Source organism: Haliaeetus albicilla, chromosome 9 (genome assembly GCF_947461875.1).
Source record: "Haliaeetus albicilla chromosome 9, bHalAlb1.1, whole genome shotgun sequence".
NCBI classification, from domain to species: Eukaryota; Metazoa; Chordata; class Aves; order Accipitriformes; family Accipitridae; genus Haliaeetus; species Haliaeetus albicilla.
In genome coordinates this window covers 3,126,134-3,143,101 of record NC_091491.1, presented here as the reverse complement: position 1 = coordinate 3,143,101, position 16,968 = coordinate 3,126,134, and the positions used below count along the sequence as shown (strand labels likewise).

The following is a 16,968-nucleotide window of genomic DNA, read 5'->3' as shown; positions in this document are numbered from 1 at the left end:
TGGGATGAGACATGATGAAATTAAGCTATTTAATCAGCCATAGAGAATAAAATAGCTCACTGAAACAGATCAGTGTTCCCTATTTGCCTTTATAGTAAAAGTTTGCAGTTGCTATGTTCTAGTGCAGCATTGCAGACACTGCTTGAAATTACGAGTAAAAGTGGTTTTTCACTACAATTAGCCAATAGATGAAGACAGTATCAAAAGCCACCTCTTGTTTTGTTCTACTTTGTAATGAGATCAGCTTGATTCGCAATACACCACTACATAATGGATTAAGTTGATTTTACTTGCAACACTGGCTTCAAACAAAATTCTGTCTTGATGTTAAATAAAGAATACAGAATCCTGTGTTAAGTGCTGCTTTCATACTGTAGGCAGCTGAGGTAATAATTTTCAACCGTTCTGATATTGCAGTACTCAGAACATGCAGTATGATTCAATACCTTGCTGTGAATCATCCCTCCTGCAAATATCTCATAAAACACATAATTTGCAATCAGTCAAAAATAACACCGATTAGTAAAAGCATTTTGCCATTAAGTATCTTATTGCACCATTAGATCTAAGGTAACAGTCTGCTGTATCATATACAAAGGATTGTAATTTTAGTACCCGAGCAAACCAAAAGAACTCAATTATACTACAAGTAATCCAATAATATGCACATATGTCCTTCAATTTAAAAAATAATAAGTTAATTAGTTTTTGCATAAACATTGTTTCCCTTAAATTTATACATTCATAAAAATTGTCTTAAGGATGCATTTCATTAATATTTATAAAGCATTCTAATTTAAGCATCTGTATTTATTTCACTTAATTAGCATTGCTCAACTCTAGGTATTATCTTTCTACCAGAGTACAAAGCAAAAATATTACTGTTCTGGAATTGGCATAGTTGATTCTCAGTTAAATGCGCAGAGTTCCACAAAAAATTCTCTTAAGTATCAGAAGAAAATTCAGCCAGATGAGAACACAGTTTTTTATGTCAAAAAATCACAGTGAAAATGCTGTGAACCGCACACCACTACTAAAGAGTTCTGACATAACAGATGGGATGTCAGAATAAGACCAACTGGTCAGTAAAAGTGAAAACATAAATGACAGACATTTAGTTTTATTCTTTGAAATGTTACTTCATCCTCAAGATCTTCATGGCATTTGCTACATTTTAGAAACCGTTAATTTAGGCAAGTGGAAGCTGTTGATTCACTGGCCATTTCACTGACTACTACTGCAATCAACCAAAACTTTTTTTTTTGCTGTCCTCAGATGAAGTAGTAAACATGTCAATTATCAAATTAATAAGATTTATTAATAGACAAATTTGTGGTTTTCTGCTGTCCACAGTCATTGTTCATTTATAAAGAGGAAGGAGAGGAACAGGTACTTTTGAGGAGTTTCTTACAAGTATTTTCAGATTACCATTGATTTAACTCAGGAGAGAGGGTAGAATCACAAGCTCTTCATCAACAAAACACATAATGGCAGCATAAGATACTCCAAAAAAACAGTGCCAGTGAAACGACTCATTTTATTTTCATATTTATGGAGGAGTACAATTTAATACATGAGCTGATCCTCTGGATACCTGCGTATCAGAACATCTAGATACCTGGCTGGCAGGATACCCAAAAGAAAAGAATTCCTTAGTACTTCTGCTACATTTGAAGCGGTAGACTGGATCTTCTCACATATACGGTAGTATAACAGTTGCTTAAGTTTGAAATTTCCAGAAAAGACAAATTAACCAGTGTATGACACATTCAACACTCAACAAAGCAGGTAAAATCCTAGTAGCAGTGAGTAGATACTTGCATGTTTCACAATGGTATCTGCAATTCCTCCAAAGCAATGGAACACATACCTATAATATTTCACTGTCTTCATCTTGTTTACAACTATCACATTAAAAGAGTAAAATAACTTACCACTAGGGTTAAAAGCCATGCAGCAAATAGGCTTTTCATGCGCAGGAAAGTGGGCCACAATACCATCACTATCAGAGTCCTCACTGACAAGTACCTGCATAATATTAATAGAGACAAAGTAAGGTTAGAAAATAAAAACACACCTAAAAGAACACACCAACTTACTGATACAGGAATTGTTTTAAGATATACACAGTGGTATGAATTAGAAATAAAACTGCACGTGAACTAAACACAAACAACCTCCTGTGATTTTTTTCAGATAAAAGAGATACGAGACATGCTCAAAAACCTGCTATTAACTAGAAAGGTTTATGCACTTTATACCCGGATTCCTTATTTATTTATCCTATTCAGATAAGGCAAAATGGGGAAAATACCACTGGTTTGCTACATAAAGTATTAATGGCTGCATAGAAGCTTATTAGAAAAGAGGTCTGCATGCAGTGCACCAGTAAGCTACGTGAAGGTTTCCACTGCCGTTGGCTGAAGCAAGGGTTGTGATCTCTCTGTACGTCTATAATCGAGAGGGCCTATCACTCGTAAATTTGTGACAGGAGCTCTCCTCCTGATTCAGCTCTCCTGTGGACAGGAGCTCTCATTCCACCAGACTCAGCAGCAGCGTGCAGTTGGACTAATGTAAGGAGGATCAGTGTAATTGCACTGAAGAGCATACACCATTCTTTAACTGTAAACAACACATAATTTTCTCCAAGCAATAACAAAAAAAAAATCACATAATAGAAAGAAAAACAAGAGGTAGCATAGAGTTTTTAGAAGAAAAGGGGGTATTTAACCATTACATAAATCAGCATTTTCCTTGGGAGGATTCAAAGTATACATGGCAAACGAGTGGAAAAAAGGACCGAAAAAACCAGTCAAAGAAAGTGGGTTTGCTTTCCACCAGTTGCGTAAGTAGGAACACTACGCTTGCATGCTGCTAATAAGTGGTGACAGACTTGAGGTATCTGGATTTCCAAATGGCGCAAGAAATGCTAAGGACTGGGAGTGTGTATGAGAAGCAGCTGCACTACAAAATATGCAGCTAATAAGAATCTTCTCCATCTTGAAACTGCTTCAATGGATGTTAAATAACAGTATTAAAAAGGCTGTTAATCAAAACCCCTTCAAAAAAATCATGCTGTCATAAAATACCTTCGTATGAACAAAAAAGCCATTAAAAGGTAGGAGAGAGTTTTCACAACAGAGGGAAATTAAGCAGAAAGGGAAATATCTGGACCGAGATCTGTGTTGCGCAACATCTTCTGGAGAAAGGGTCAAAGGATGAGCTTTTGGGTTTTTTAAACAAAAGGCTATTTGAAGTTCATAGAACTACTTCGGCCAGTCAAAACTAAAGCTGATTGTGAAGACATACAAAAGGACCTCCAAAAGGACACACAGTATTATCAAGGTCTAATTATATGAAAAGGAAAAGATGTTCTTTGATTTATAGAAGAGAACCAAAAGATGTGTGGATAAAACATGTGCAAGAGCTGTAAAAGTATTTTACTCCTTGGTTGTATCACGTTAAAAGACTAAATTAAGTAAAACAATGAGAAAGATCTGTCAGAAGAGGACTTAATAAAAGGGTTTCTGTGGTAAGCAAAACCCACCTTCTTAATAAGATAGTGCAAAATTTCCCATTTCAAGTTCAGAATAATTTGTCCGCTGCTTCCAAGATAATCTGAAAGGTTTTTAATACTTCCTATTCCTAACATATCAGAATAATTTGAAGATATTTTTATGCTTCAAAAAGAGAAATCATCTTTAAATGTTTAAAGAAGTCACGTAATATGGATGAAGAGGCCTGCGCCTGACTTACTTTAAATGTTCAAATTACTTGGCACTGTCACATAAGCACAATTATGGTTTTGCTTTCCGTTGTCAGCATTTCGTGCTTATTCCAGAACCACTAACCAAAGGGTCTGGAGATCTTCCTAAGAGCTTTTCAAAGAAACAGTGTTCTTTTCTCAGCCTATATAAACTGCACTAAATAACTCCTGTACCTAAAAGTGGAAGCTGTGAAAAGATGTAACTTGGTCTTATCCTAAACATTTCGCTCTAATTAAAGATACAAAATATTGATAAAGTAACACTGTAAACTAGCTTTACAAAAGAAATAGAAAGTTTTTTAAAATCTACTCTGTGAAACAAAAATATTTAATCTAGAAATGTGTAGGTATCAACAGTATCTAAATCATTGCTAAAACCAGTTATATAGCATATTTCACATGCATCATCTTCTACAGACTGTAAACTGGATTAATTCAGCATGGCTTTTTAAAAAAAAAAAACAACAAAACAAACCAAAAAAAACAAACAACCAAACAAAACAAACAGCTAATGATAAATGCACCCCTGTTACCATCCCCACAACATAAAACCCCTATTCAACAGACAAGGAACACTCTGGATGGTAAGATGACCTTTCTCCTCTGGAAATACGATACAAGGCAAAAATTTCACATTACAAATTGTGAAGCACCTCAGACATACCAATCTGAGAATACAATAAAGCCCAAATCTATTATTTGTATGCTATGCTAACTGATTCCATGCTTTGAAATGTTTTGGTCCCCCCCCTCCCCGATCACTGCTTAAAATTATCTTCCTGGAAGAATACCCTTTGTGTTTAATCTAAAAGGAGTTTTTAAAAATCTTCACTTTTCACTGTAAAGGCCGATTTTCAGGTATAGCAAAGCAGTCCTTATTTTGGCTGTTATACAATTCCATTGCTTGTGACAGAAATACAAGGAAGAACAACTTATCGGCGTAACATCCCATCAAGAAAGAAAGAAAGAAAAGCCACTGTGAGCCTGGGATTGCTGAAGATCCCTGCCTGCCACCAAGCCTGGCTCATACAGAGCTTTCAGACACTAACTAAAATACGTTAGTCTCCTGCATTAGCCAAGTAAAAAAATAATTAAAAAAAAAAAAAGTAAAAAAAAAACCCCAAAACCCACCCCACCCCAAAAGCACCTTCATTACTCGAAAATTTGGAAATCCTTGGATAGCGGAGAATGTGAAACTCAGGTTGTGATGGTGCCACACCACCTCCTTTCTTGACATCTGATATCTGTCACTCCCTACCCACTGTGGCCACAGAATGGAAATATTTGCTCATGAAACGCACACAGAAACAACACTTGCTTGTGCAAGGTAAGATGAAGTTGAAAAAATGTTCTTCATTTTTTTTTAAATCAACATGAAAAAATAAATCCTTGTGGAACAGAGAAAAAAAGTACTTTTTTTAAAAATCACCAACTTGTATGTAAATCTTCAGGCCGCACTGCAAGATTTGTCATGTCCTTTCCCTGCACTTTTGCAGCGGACAGTTGGGGAAAACATACGTCACTTTTTACAATTTCAACACTACAAAGGAAAGGGGCGGGGGGGGATCAAAATCAAAGGAATTACAGCAGTTGACCTAACTACACCATCAACCAAAGAGGAGCCCTCTTTGGAAACATCCCTTCCAAACCTGCCACAAAACAAAAGCCTGGTTTGCACGCCAATTTAGAGCTTGCATAGCTTTAAAATCCTAGGATGAATTTCACCATAGTGTAGAACTTAAGGAAGACAAAATTATGCTATTAACACAAGAAGCTTTATAGTGGAATACATAATTTCCTGTATTGGAGCTCTAAATGGATATAACTGCCTCAGTACGACAGGGTTTCTATAAATTTGGACAGATGAAATAGCACAGATTTTGTGCAGACAAGGGTGAAAACTGGAGCTGTACAGTAATGAAGAAGTATTCGAGGCCTCCGCCACACAGGCTTCACAAGTTTTAGAAACCACTTCTTGCAAAGGCTGAAGTGGAAGACGCTATGTGCAAAGGTGCTGGAGAGAACGATGTCCGTAGGCTAACGAATGGCACATTAAATCAATACTGACATTGTACAACTGGTTCCTTTCGGCCAGTTTATGGTTTCTTACCACTGAAAAGAGCAGAGTTGGAAATTTTTCTTGGAAGTCAAATCAGTGGTACAAATTGCCTAATAACGCATGCAAGTGCTGTCAAAAAGCTCGAAGGAAGCAGCTCATTCAGCTTCCCGATGCAGAGAGCATACAAAGCCCACAGGAATCCCAAGGCTGCAATTTTTTTCATCCCAAATAGGCTTCTTTCTCCAAGGTAGTGGCCTCTAACCTACTATTAAAAGACCTTACAAAGTCTCTCATTGAAAAAGGTTCATAAATCTTAGCATTACTCTTATAATTGCACAGTCACTGAGGTTCATAAGGATGCTCCAGTACCTTCCTTGCAGAGTTCCCTACCATTACAAACAGAAACACCGTTTTAAGAAAAACAATGGACAAGAAAGAAACACTGAGGCTCTTCTACCAAGATGGCCTTGTAAACCAGCACTCAGCCTCTTTCTGATGCCCAAATAGCACCTTATCAAGAGAGCTGCAACATCATTTTTAAAAAAGCTGTCCAGCCAACACCATCTGTAGCTGGACACGATGAGGCAACGCTGCAGCTCTCCCAAGCCAGCCCCATTAAAGTTCAACAGAACACTGTAGTTGATCGAAGATGAATCAAGTCCTCTTTATCTTACTCTAAAAGAGAAGCAGACAAAACACCTAGGGGATCATTACATTTACTATCAGAAAACAGTGTTTGCTTTGAGGGCAAGAGATAGCTGAAGCCAAAGCTTTTTTCCTCCTATGCCATATTTTGATTCATTCGCTGTATTTTCCATACTGCTGAACAGAAGCCACTAGTAATTATGACTTCAATTATTTTAATCTTTAAAGGCAAATTACACCACTTATCCCAGTAGAGACATGTTTTTAAATAAAACATGAAAGTAACACAAATAAAAATGGACACAAATCTAATCACGCAGGTCCTTCTCTTAATAAAATTAAGAAAGAACAATCCCATCATCATAAAAACAAATAGGTTTGGCAATATTTATAAATATGAATATTATATAATATATAGATCTTTGCATGTATACTTATTAAGATCTCCATTGATTTAAATAGCTGAAGTTAGGGCAGTGTTCGCTTCAGTTCCTAAGACGTATGCACAAAAAACAACCCCCTCCATACCGACCCCCCCAATTAGCCTCCCCCAACTTACAGCTAAGGTCAAACATCAGTGGAAAAGGGCTAAAAGTGATAAATCTGTGGCATTAACTACTGCACTCCTTTTAATAGAATCCAGCATAAACTCAAAACAGCCTTGCGCTCAGCCTGAACCATTTATCTGAGACAAAAATGTCTTCTTGACAAAAAACAGATCTCCTTTAATAAAAGTAAGGCAGACAGTATTATGCTCTGAGGGAATCCTGTTGCTCTTTTTATATTTATATATAAAAAGAATTCTTCTGTAATACACGTAGATATAAAAAGCGAAGAAAATTGATGCCAAATATATGAGCATTAGAACACCAAATTAGCATTTGTGAAAGCTGTTCTTGTAAATAAAAGCACTGGTGTTAATGACCAGTGGAATTACATATGTAGTTAAAAGTTTTATTATTGAATACGCTTTACTCTTTTAGCTTCTTTTTGCTTTAGACTGAAGTTTCACAAAAATTCTTGCTCTCGATAAGCATCTTTATTTGGTTCAATTGTTATCAACTGCTTACCAAATGAAAATGAACTTTCAAAACTGCAGCAGTCTGCAGTTTTTTTCTGAAAATTCCTCTTTAATGCAATAAAAAGTTAATAGGGAACAGAAAAAAAGCACCAATCACATTTTAAAACATAAAAAGATCAACATGTTATCTTATTTTTGTAAGTTATTTTTAAAATATTTCCTCAAATATTTTCATGTGTTTTGGATGATCTGTGAAGGCAACACAATGATATCTCATCAATCACGTCACTCTATCAAAAGCACTAAGAATCAAGTTTTGTATTTTTAAATGACCACATATTTCTCTGTCAACTAAATGTTAGATGTTTAACAGATTTACATTCAGTCACAAAACTGGCGACTTTTGAGAAAGGTCATTATTGCAGACTACATGTGGGTGGCCTAGTTGATGAATTAATTAAGAATACAGAAACAAAGGTCGAAAGAAAATAATTTTTCTTTAAAACTCAAGCCACTAACATCTTACACATTTAATTCCAATTACTGAAAAAGAGGACATCTGTACAGCTTTAGTTTTATCCATTTCAACTAATTAACAGATTCAAATAAATAGTCATTACATCTAACTGAAAAGTTTGCTAACACTTCATTAGAAGGAAGTTTAAACAAGCACACAACCTTGTTAACATATTTTGGTTTACCACAATGTTACTTGGGCATCTCAATAATTATTTTTACTCCCTCTACAAATATATCATGACAGCCAACTTCAATAATTCTACATTCCTTAGCATTTATTTAATTACTTCATAATTCAAATTTTCTTAAAAGTACCACCAATTTTTAAATAGGAGCTATCATATCAACAACTGCTGGGTATGAGACTTTACTACAATATCTATGTTCATACGGTTTATTAAAAATATTTTCCCCACAGATTTAATCCTGCAAGATGACATTAGAAGATTTCTTTGGTCTTTAATTGTATATTTTCCAGCGGTAAGCTAGCATTTCAACCTCTGCAATGGTAGCACAGTACATGTCATGAAATGCATTGAGTTCCATCTCACATTCTTTATATTGGATATCTTTGAAATGGCAGATACAATAGAAAATTAGTGAAAACTTACAACCTGCAGTTAGTCCTTCTGGCTTATGTCCAAAACATGTTCCTTAATCGTCCTACTGGCAAATAAATCTATATGTTCGTACACATGCAGAGAGCAGCAAACTCCATCTTTAAAACCTGTTTTGCTATGCTCAAAGTAAGTGGGCAAGCACATGCATCATTACTTTGCAAGCCTTTATATATACATTTATATTTAAAAAACAAAACAAACAACACAACTGCTCCTCCACTGAAAAAAGTGCTTATTTCTCCTTCAAAAGAACATGCTGTCTTGCCTTAAATTTACTGTCTTCTTCCATTTTCTGTCTCTTTTTAAAATAGATCTCTTCCTTTTTTTACTATATGCTATCTTAAAGATGTATTTTATTACTTGGAAATTGTTTTATTTCATTACAACACCCAAATTCTTAGTTAGACTGTGCAGGTAGATCGAAATTTTATTGACCTGAAGGAGGTGAGGTATTCTTTTTACATTAGGAGTCCGCTGATGACAAGAAAATAACTCCTTTCTGCTTCTGAAACTCCCCTCGTTCACAATTAGCCTGACAACCTCTGAAAGCCATGCGTGCACACACAAATATATTTACATAGTTGCTAGACAAATCTCTGATTAAAAGGATGCAAGGCTTTCAAACTGTTAATTCAGTCTAGAAAACGCTTGGTAGGCATTAGTAATTCTTGTGGTTTCCCAGTCAGTTTAGGAAGACCGATGCTTGTACTGGGCATAGCCATCCAGCAGCATCCCCACCCAGCAGAAATGAAATATCCCCAAACAGGCATCTTCAGCACAGGAGGAAGCAGGAATGCCACAAAGTGTTTCTTTGTACCCACCCAGACCTCCTGTTTCCCACCTGGAATCTGAAAAATGGGACGATAAACCAGTAACTTTAGAAAAATCACTGCCACACAGCATCAGGAAGACTGAGACTAAACCATACAAGGCATTTCTACAGTGCTGTACAGCAATTACTTTCTCTGAAACACAGCTGAGGCTGCACTCTGCAGTAGTCAATCTGCTCGCTCACTCTTCTATTTCAACCAAAGCGTCAGTAATAATGTAGTTTGGATGACTGCTATCAGCAAACCAATTTGCCAGAGAAGAGCAAAATAATTTCAGAAATTAATACAAAGAGGAAGAATCAAATGTAGCTCAGTCATCCAGATTTCAAATCAGCACGATGCTTAACTATGAGTTTGTATTGAAGTAGATGAGCAATCACATTTAGTTCAGTGAGATTACTCGTGTCGTTTAAAGGTCAGACTTGCTAAAACACTTTCCTGAACTGAAGCTTCGTTCAATTATGCTATAAAAACTAGCCAGGACTACCCAGCGAGTACAAATACGTGCTATCTAAACTAGCATGTCATTTCTTGCAGGCTTGCCTGCTTCTGCCAGCACACAAGCACAGGATCCCTGCCAGGCTCCTTGGGACAAGTCAATTCACACAACTGCCAAATTCAGAATCTACCACGTTCAAATGAGGCTGTGTGCACAAAAAACTTACGTTTCCACCTGGCAATGGAAATGCAGCTGGAGCGATGGACAAGAACTCAGTGGGGATTGTGAGCACACACGACACCCCTTACATTAGAAGGTTCTTTACTGGGGCAGTGTTGAATGACAGTCTTTATTTAGACCATGTACAAAGTGTATTTATTTTTAATCAACTTTCTTTTTGCTAGATGCGCACTTCAGTAAGAAAAGACTGTTAACAAGTCTTCTGTACCATGCAAACCTAACAATCCAGAAGAAAGATTATTTTATTTTTCCTGGAAAAAAATATAATGCTAATTCTGAAAGTAAGTCTCATTAAATAATAAATTATTAATTTAATAGCATTTTAAAAATTCAGATCACAAAAATATGAATGCAAGACATACAAACAATTAGGATATCTAACTTAGAGCCTCCTTCCCTAGAGACTGAAGACAAAAATTATTTTACTAGAACTGATGGCTTATTTATATTACAGCAGCAGTATTTGGACAAGGCAAGCGTTATCGTTTTTACAACTACTTTTCCATAGTGCCCTTTAGGCTTGATAGCTCCCTACTATTGTTAAGGTCAGAGGACAAGTTCATAAAACCTCTAAATCATACATAACACGACTTAAAAACCTAAGATATATCATTTTTTTTCCCTAGGCCTATGCAGAAGAATCAAAGCACAGACAATGCCCATCAGAAATAATGACCGCATTAAACAAGGCTTCATGAGAAATTTATGAAGCAAAATTTTTCTTTTCTTTTCTTGTCAGTATACGAGGAACAAAAAGACCTTTTTTTCCAGGAAATAAAAACAAACCCCAATAGTCAACAAACTTATTTTAAGACCAGACTCTAAGATCTTAAGTAATATATGTTCTTTTTTCCATACTCTACCTTTTTTTTTTTCTTTTTCTTTTATTTTAATTTTGCAGGAAAAGGCCTCTAATGTTATATGAAGAATGCCTTTTCAATGTAATGTCACTTGGCTAAGTACTTCTAAGCTAATTTTCAGGAACAACTACAGCTCAAACTGCATACTGTTTTTTTTATTAGATTTGTTTGTTTGTTTGTTTGTTTTCAAGTAAAACATTTTATTTTCCTATCAGGTAAGAAAAGAAAATAACTTGACTACTCATTTGTTATTAATACCTTACTAACTTACCTGCAATAAGCATCATAAAGATAGGGGAAAACAGGAAAAAAAATTGGTTTTTCTTTTTTAAATTCAAGAAATGTGAACTTTAGGAAAAAAAATTTACAAAATAGTTACAGAATAATGAAGTCTGTAGGAGTCCTGCATATACACTGATTCCAGGACCAGACACTTAAAAATGAAATGATTGGTAGAAAAAACGAGACATGGATATCTTTCTCCATCATAAAGACACTACAACACACCAATTTAAAGTTTGTGTGATAATGGTATGGATTTTTCAATAAATGATTTTGCCTGACTCACTGTACTGTAAGTTATTAGTAAAACAGTACTTACGCCTCACAAAACAGCATCATGCTCGATTACATTTTAGTTTTGAAATTTATGTAAAATTATAAGCTTTTATACTTCATATCCAATTTCACTCATCATCTTTTTTACACTGGAATTCAACAATTCACCATTTTTCTAGACAATCACATCTTCCAGCCACATTATGTATTAATAAATATAATCAGACTACATATACATTTCAACTGATCAGCATAAATCAATGTCAATTATGAACAAGTGTTAGAGAGACAAAATGTGACACTTCACACTTGATCTTGTCAAAGTGTCACATAAATATGTTCTAAGGACAACATATATTTTGGCTTAATTTCAGTCCCAAATAGGACTTTGTCACAGCTGCACATGTCTGTAGAAGTTTCTTAACTAGCAAAAATCTCATCTATTTTTCATTTTCAAAAGCATAAAATCCACATTACTGAGATTTTCATGAAAACAAATGCACGCTCTGTTTCTGTGCAAACTGTATTACCTGCCCTTCTGCAACTGTCTCTGTATCAATAATAGTGATGATTCCAGGCACCAGAGGACTTCGACGAATGTTGCTGTGAGCTAAAATTTCTTCTTCAGTTGCTCCTGAAGGCAGCGTCCCTGTTAGCTGTGTAACTACTTTCCCAACCATTGTAAGTCCAGTCTTTATCGTCTATAAAAAGAAAGAGAACCAATAAATAATGTTTAGGGATATTTTGTGGATCTATCTTGAATTTTTTCTCAACATAATTAATATAACTAGATTGCACACACCAGAAGCACACAACACAAATGTTTTTATAAGTGATACATAAGCTGCAAAAGGCTGTATGTAACAGAAATATCTTGAAAAAATTTAGCACCCTATCAATTTGAAGTATTCACCTTTATTTTGGAATTAAATGCTTCCAAAACACTGTTGAAAAAAGAAATATTTTAACGTCGTCTAAATGTCACAGGTTTTTTTTTCTTTAACTTTGTTATTAACTTATTCCAAGAGGTACAGAGCACAGATAGGTAGATGAATCAAACAATAAAGCCAAGATGGGTGCGTGTGGAGAGCAGTGTTACACAGAGAAATACTTATAGCCCCTAATGGTTAGTGCTGAAATAGTTACGTCTTCTCCACAAGTGCAAGAGACAAGGAGTTTGGCCTTTGAAAGATATGACTGACACATTCATTTGTTTCTCAGCAACTATGCCTTTTGCAGCATTAAAACTGAATATGGGACTCAAACCCAGCAAAATTAAAAATGCCATCCTCAAGGTATTAGAAAGGACAACTCTGTACAAAGTACACACATATCCCATTGCACATAACGTTACTTTCCATAGTCTGCATGTTCTCCAGACATGGGATTGCAAACATATTCATTGCACCAGCTTTTATCATCTAAAGATGCTGAAGATTGTTTTTATGTTGTTTTATTTTATTTGGAGAAAGAGGGAGAGTACACACAGTAGGAGAGATACAGATTTAAAGAAAATCAACCCAAACTACAGCTTTAAATGTTTTCTCCTTGAATCAAGGACTGTGCCTTATTTGCCTATAAAGAATTGAGCAGATTTATTATGCAATATAAATAAGAAATAGCAAAAGAGATCAGAATGGAATGACACTGTAACAAGCCAATTCTTAACTAAAAAGACAAGCTAAGCTGCCTGCTAAATTGAAAAGGAAAAAAACCGTACAGATCACAGGCTGAAACCAAGAAGCAGCCACAAATCAATTGCAACTGCTTTGTTTAGTGCTAAAATCTCAAACTGCAGTGATTAGAAAACACATTAGTGTTCATCAATTAGCAGCCAAACGTTTGTTTTAATAATTCATAGGAAATGACTTACACAAAGTCTGTTAGTGTGTTGTCAGGAAAACCTCTGAAGGGCCAACAGAATTAGGCGCCACACTGTATTGATGGCAATATCTAGCCAGGAAGCCTGATTAACCTCTGAGATGCCTCAGCTGATGTACTTACCCCATTAATGCTAATGGAGATACTACCACTTAAAATCGAGCCATGCCTTTATCATAGGAATGTCTTTGGGGTTTACAGTCTTTAGTAATATCCTGCCATTTGTTTCTTATTAATTCTTTTTATACTCAGATACAACAAATGAGAATAAAACAAATTTTAGCAGTGGCAAATTCAGAAGACTGAAAAACGTAACATAAAGCAGATAATGATATCCGAGGAACAGACCTAAAATAGACCCAATGCCATCACAAGAATGCATTTCAACAGACTCTTTCTTTACAAAAACTGACAAGGCAGTTTTCTGGCCAATAGTTAAAATCGTATAAAATGCACTGGTAGTTTATGCAGTAGGAAGGAGAAATCAGTATAGAAGTACTATATGGCAAAATACCTATGCAAGTTAAAAGACCAAGAATTGTAACTGACCTATTTTAGAAAATATCTTTAATATTATAACTAGAGAAATTGGATAACAAAGGGCCAAGGATAAATTTATAACTCTCTAGAAAAAAATTAACGTGCTTATCTAGCAAAATGAATTACTGTCACATGTTAGAGTAGGCTGTGACTCCAGGACTACTGAGAAGTAGTAGGTGTACGAAGATGTGGCCGAGGCCATTAGCTCAGAAATATCAGTGCAAAACCATTACGGCACTTACTTCTTTGTGCTATGTGTATATTTGCAAAAACTTCTCTGGTAATCTTTAACCTTTCCCATGCCATATCAGCTGTCCCCTCCATCCATTAGAGCTAATGACCTTGCTCTCACATAAGCTGTTAGTACTCATTAAGAAGTTATCAGGTAACAAGAGAAAACAGATGCAGCCTTTGCTAAATCGCTTTACCACTATAGGATTAAAAGATATGGAGAAAGAATCAACTAAAGAAGTTATGAGGTGAGAAGAACTTGGTTTATAATTTGATGCTAGACATTTGACAGACCAAATACATTTTAAATGAAATAGGTTAAAGTTTGCATTGTCCCAGCTCCTTTGTCATTGATGGGAACCTGCCAGTGCATACTTAGTGAAATTTTCTTATAAATAATATTAAAACACTCGACCCAGTTCCTTTGTAAGCAATGATGCATATTGTGCAAACACACAAATTATTTGTATGCTCACGTGTATCCTTTCTACTTAAAAATAACACTGTTCACATTCATTCAAATATAAAGACATATTTAATTAAAATAAATGTATGCACTCATACCTCATTTAATTGAAAAATAAGTACAACTTCAATTAGATGAAAAAATTAAAATGCATCATTCAGTGCCTATTTTGTTCCAACATCCTTTTAGTAACAAACCAATATATTGCTCCTGTTTCTCATAATAAATACATTTTACGTGATTTATTTGTAATGAATAATCTATAGAAAGCAGAAAGAGGTATCAAAAAGATATGCCTTGGTAATCAACAGTATGAAAGCCTCCTGGTTAGTTTGAACAAATGAACATACAACCAATTATAGATTCAAGTTCAAACTAAATGTTGAAATGCTCATGCTTCACAAAGATGTTTCCCTTTCCTGCTCTTGCCGCATATTCTGAAAAGGAGGGTAGGACAGGGAAGAAACCTATTAGGAAATTCATTTCAAACAGCATGCCAAGTTTGACCACTAGGATGGGGAAGGTCTGCAAGAGCACCGCTTGGAGAGAGAATGAGCTGAAACGTGGCTCACTCAGGGACATGGTGGGACCAAACCTCTCTTCAACAAGACATAGGAAAAAAAACAAGAAGGGAGACATAAGAATGTCTTTTCCTATGTCCCCTTCCTTGCTGCATCCAAAATGGACCTATATGGATAATTATAACAAGCAATTTCACATTCAGATGCTTATCTCAAACCAAGCACCTGAATATTCCCCCATCACTAATACTGTTAAGTAATAATGGGGTTTATTCTGAAAGATATTCTCCATCCATTCCACTGTGTTTGTTCAACTGGAGTTAAAAGAATCTTTATCCCATAAGGAACAATACTTTCATTTTCCCAAACGCAACAATTTCTATCTTTGCTAAACATTAACCTAAACTGGAATCTTGACACATTTTCTATTTCCAGAAATCCTCTGCTTGGTCAAATTAGACAAATTATCAGAGCTTTTTAGAACAGGAACAGACAGAAAGCCACCAAACAAATGCGGGGAAATGACAACAAGAGATTGAGCTGGAAAAAATGCATGTGTTTTTCCAGCAACAGCAAAAAGCAATGCTCTTGCAAGATGCATCTAAGGAGAAACAGGAGAAAGTTCAGTTTTCAAAATAAAATCCTTCTACAAATAAAATCGAATGGGACAATGACGTAAAGGAATTCTTCATAATGTTACCAGAATAACAAGAGTTTTGGCATCAGTAAACACCACACTCCAACATGACCACAATTTTGACCTCAGTATTCTCGGTTAACAGGGGAGCTTCTGACTCCTAAGTTATTTGATTATGGGGGAAATTTATTTGCTGCATCAAGTATAGTACAAAGCAGTACATCACACTGACGACAAACCCACTGTTCACTAACAGGACGTTCAAAAACATTTCTCAAAGGGAATACCATTAAAGTAAATATTCTGTACTGCCATTGAGATCTTCTACAGAGGATCTGAAAGGTAATTCTCAGAAGTGACCCTGTTGAAATGACTCTTTGCTCTCAGCTTTATCTTTCTCTTTTATATGAATGTTCTTTCACTTCCTTCAATAAGAAATTGGAACCCAAATGGAGAAAAGGCTGTAACCCAAGATAATCTGACAAAACAAGAACTTTTACAGAACTAAAAAGCAGCAGTGTAGGGAACAGAAAAGGACATACACTTTCAAAAAAGCTAATACTTCCGCTGATCAAAGCAAATGAATTAAACACCACTGCAGGCTGATAAGATATAACAGCAGTAGAGGTTTATAAATGAAGACTTACTTAAGCAAGGAATAAAGTTTATGGTGAGGTAATGAGATGGACAAAGAGCAACAGATATTTGGAGTATATATTTGCCAACAAGAAGGTCAGCATTTCGGTTATCAGAGATGAAAACTTGCTAGATAGTAAGCCAAGATTCAGTGAAATAAGTAATAAATGAAACATTTCACATTTACCGTTGCACACTCAGACATGAATAACAAATTAATACAGTAAGGCTGAGATATACTCGAGAGCCAAATCATGCAAATATTTAAAACTATATTAGTATTCATCTTGTCTATTACAGTAACATCTAACGGCCAGCTGAGAGTAATGCGCTATGCAAAATATAATGTAGTAGAGATTGTGCCCTTATGATTACCCATTTTCCTAACTTTCACTATTACTTTATCTCTGTACAGAGCCTAACTATCTCTTCTTTCCTATGATTATAAATGATTATATTTCTCTTCAGTATCTACTCATGTGATGCAACATCACTACTT

The 16,968-nt window shown here is 35.4% G+C and overlaps 1 protein-coding gene across 12 annotated transcripts in view; it reads right to left on the bottom strand.

The window, feature by feature from the left end:
* BCAS3 (BCAS3 microtubule associated cell migration factor) overlaps positions 1-16,968 on the bottom strand; it is a 373,998-nt gene that overhangs the window by 283,412 nt on the left and 73,618 nt on the right. For all 12 annotated transcript variants that reach the window (XR_011326035.1, XM_069790965.1, XM_069790971.1 and 9 more), the window contains exons 12-13: positions 12,088-12,258; positions 1,935-2,028 (exon numbers count right to left, since the gene is read on the bottom strand). Coding sequence is in view for 11 of the 12 variants with exons in the window: in XM_069790965.1 (XP_069647066.1) it covers positions 1,935-2,028; positions 12,088-12,258 (265 nt within the window). In the remaining variant the exon portion in view is untranslated. The remainder of the gene's footprint in view (positions 1-1,934; positions 2,029-12,087; positions 12,259-16,968) is intronic.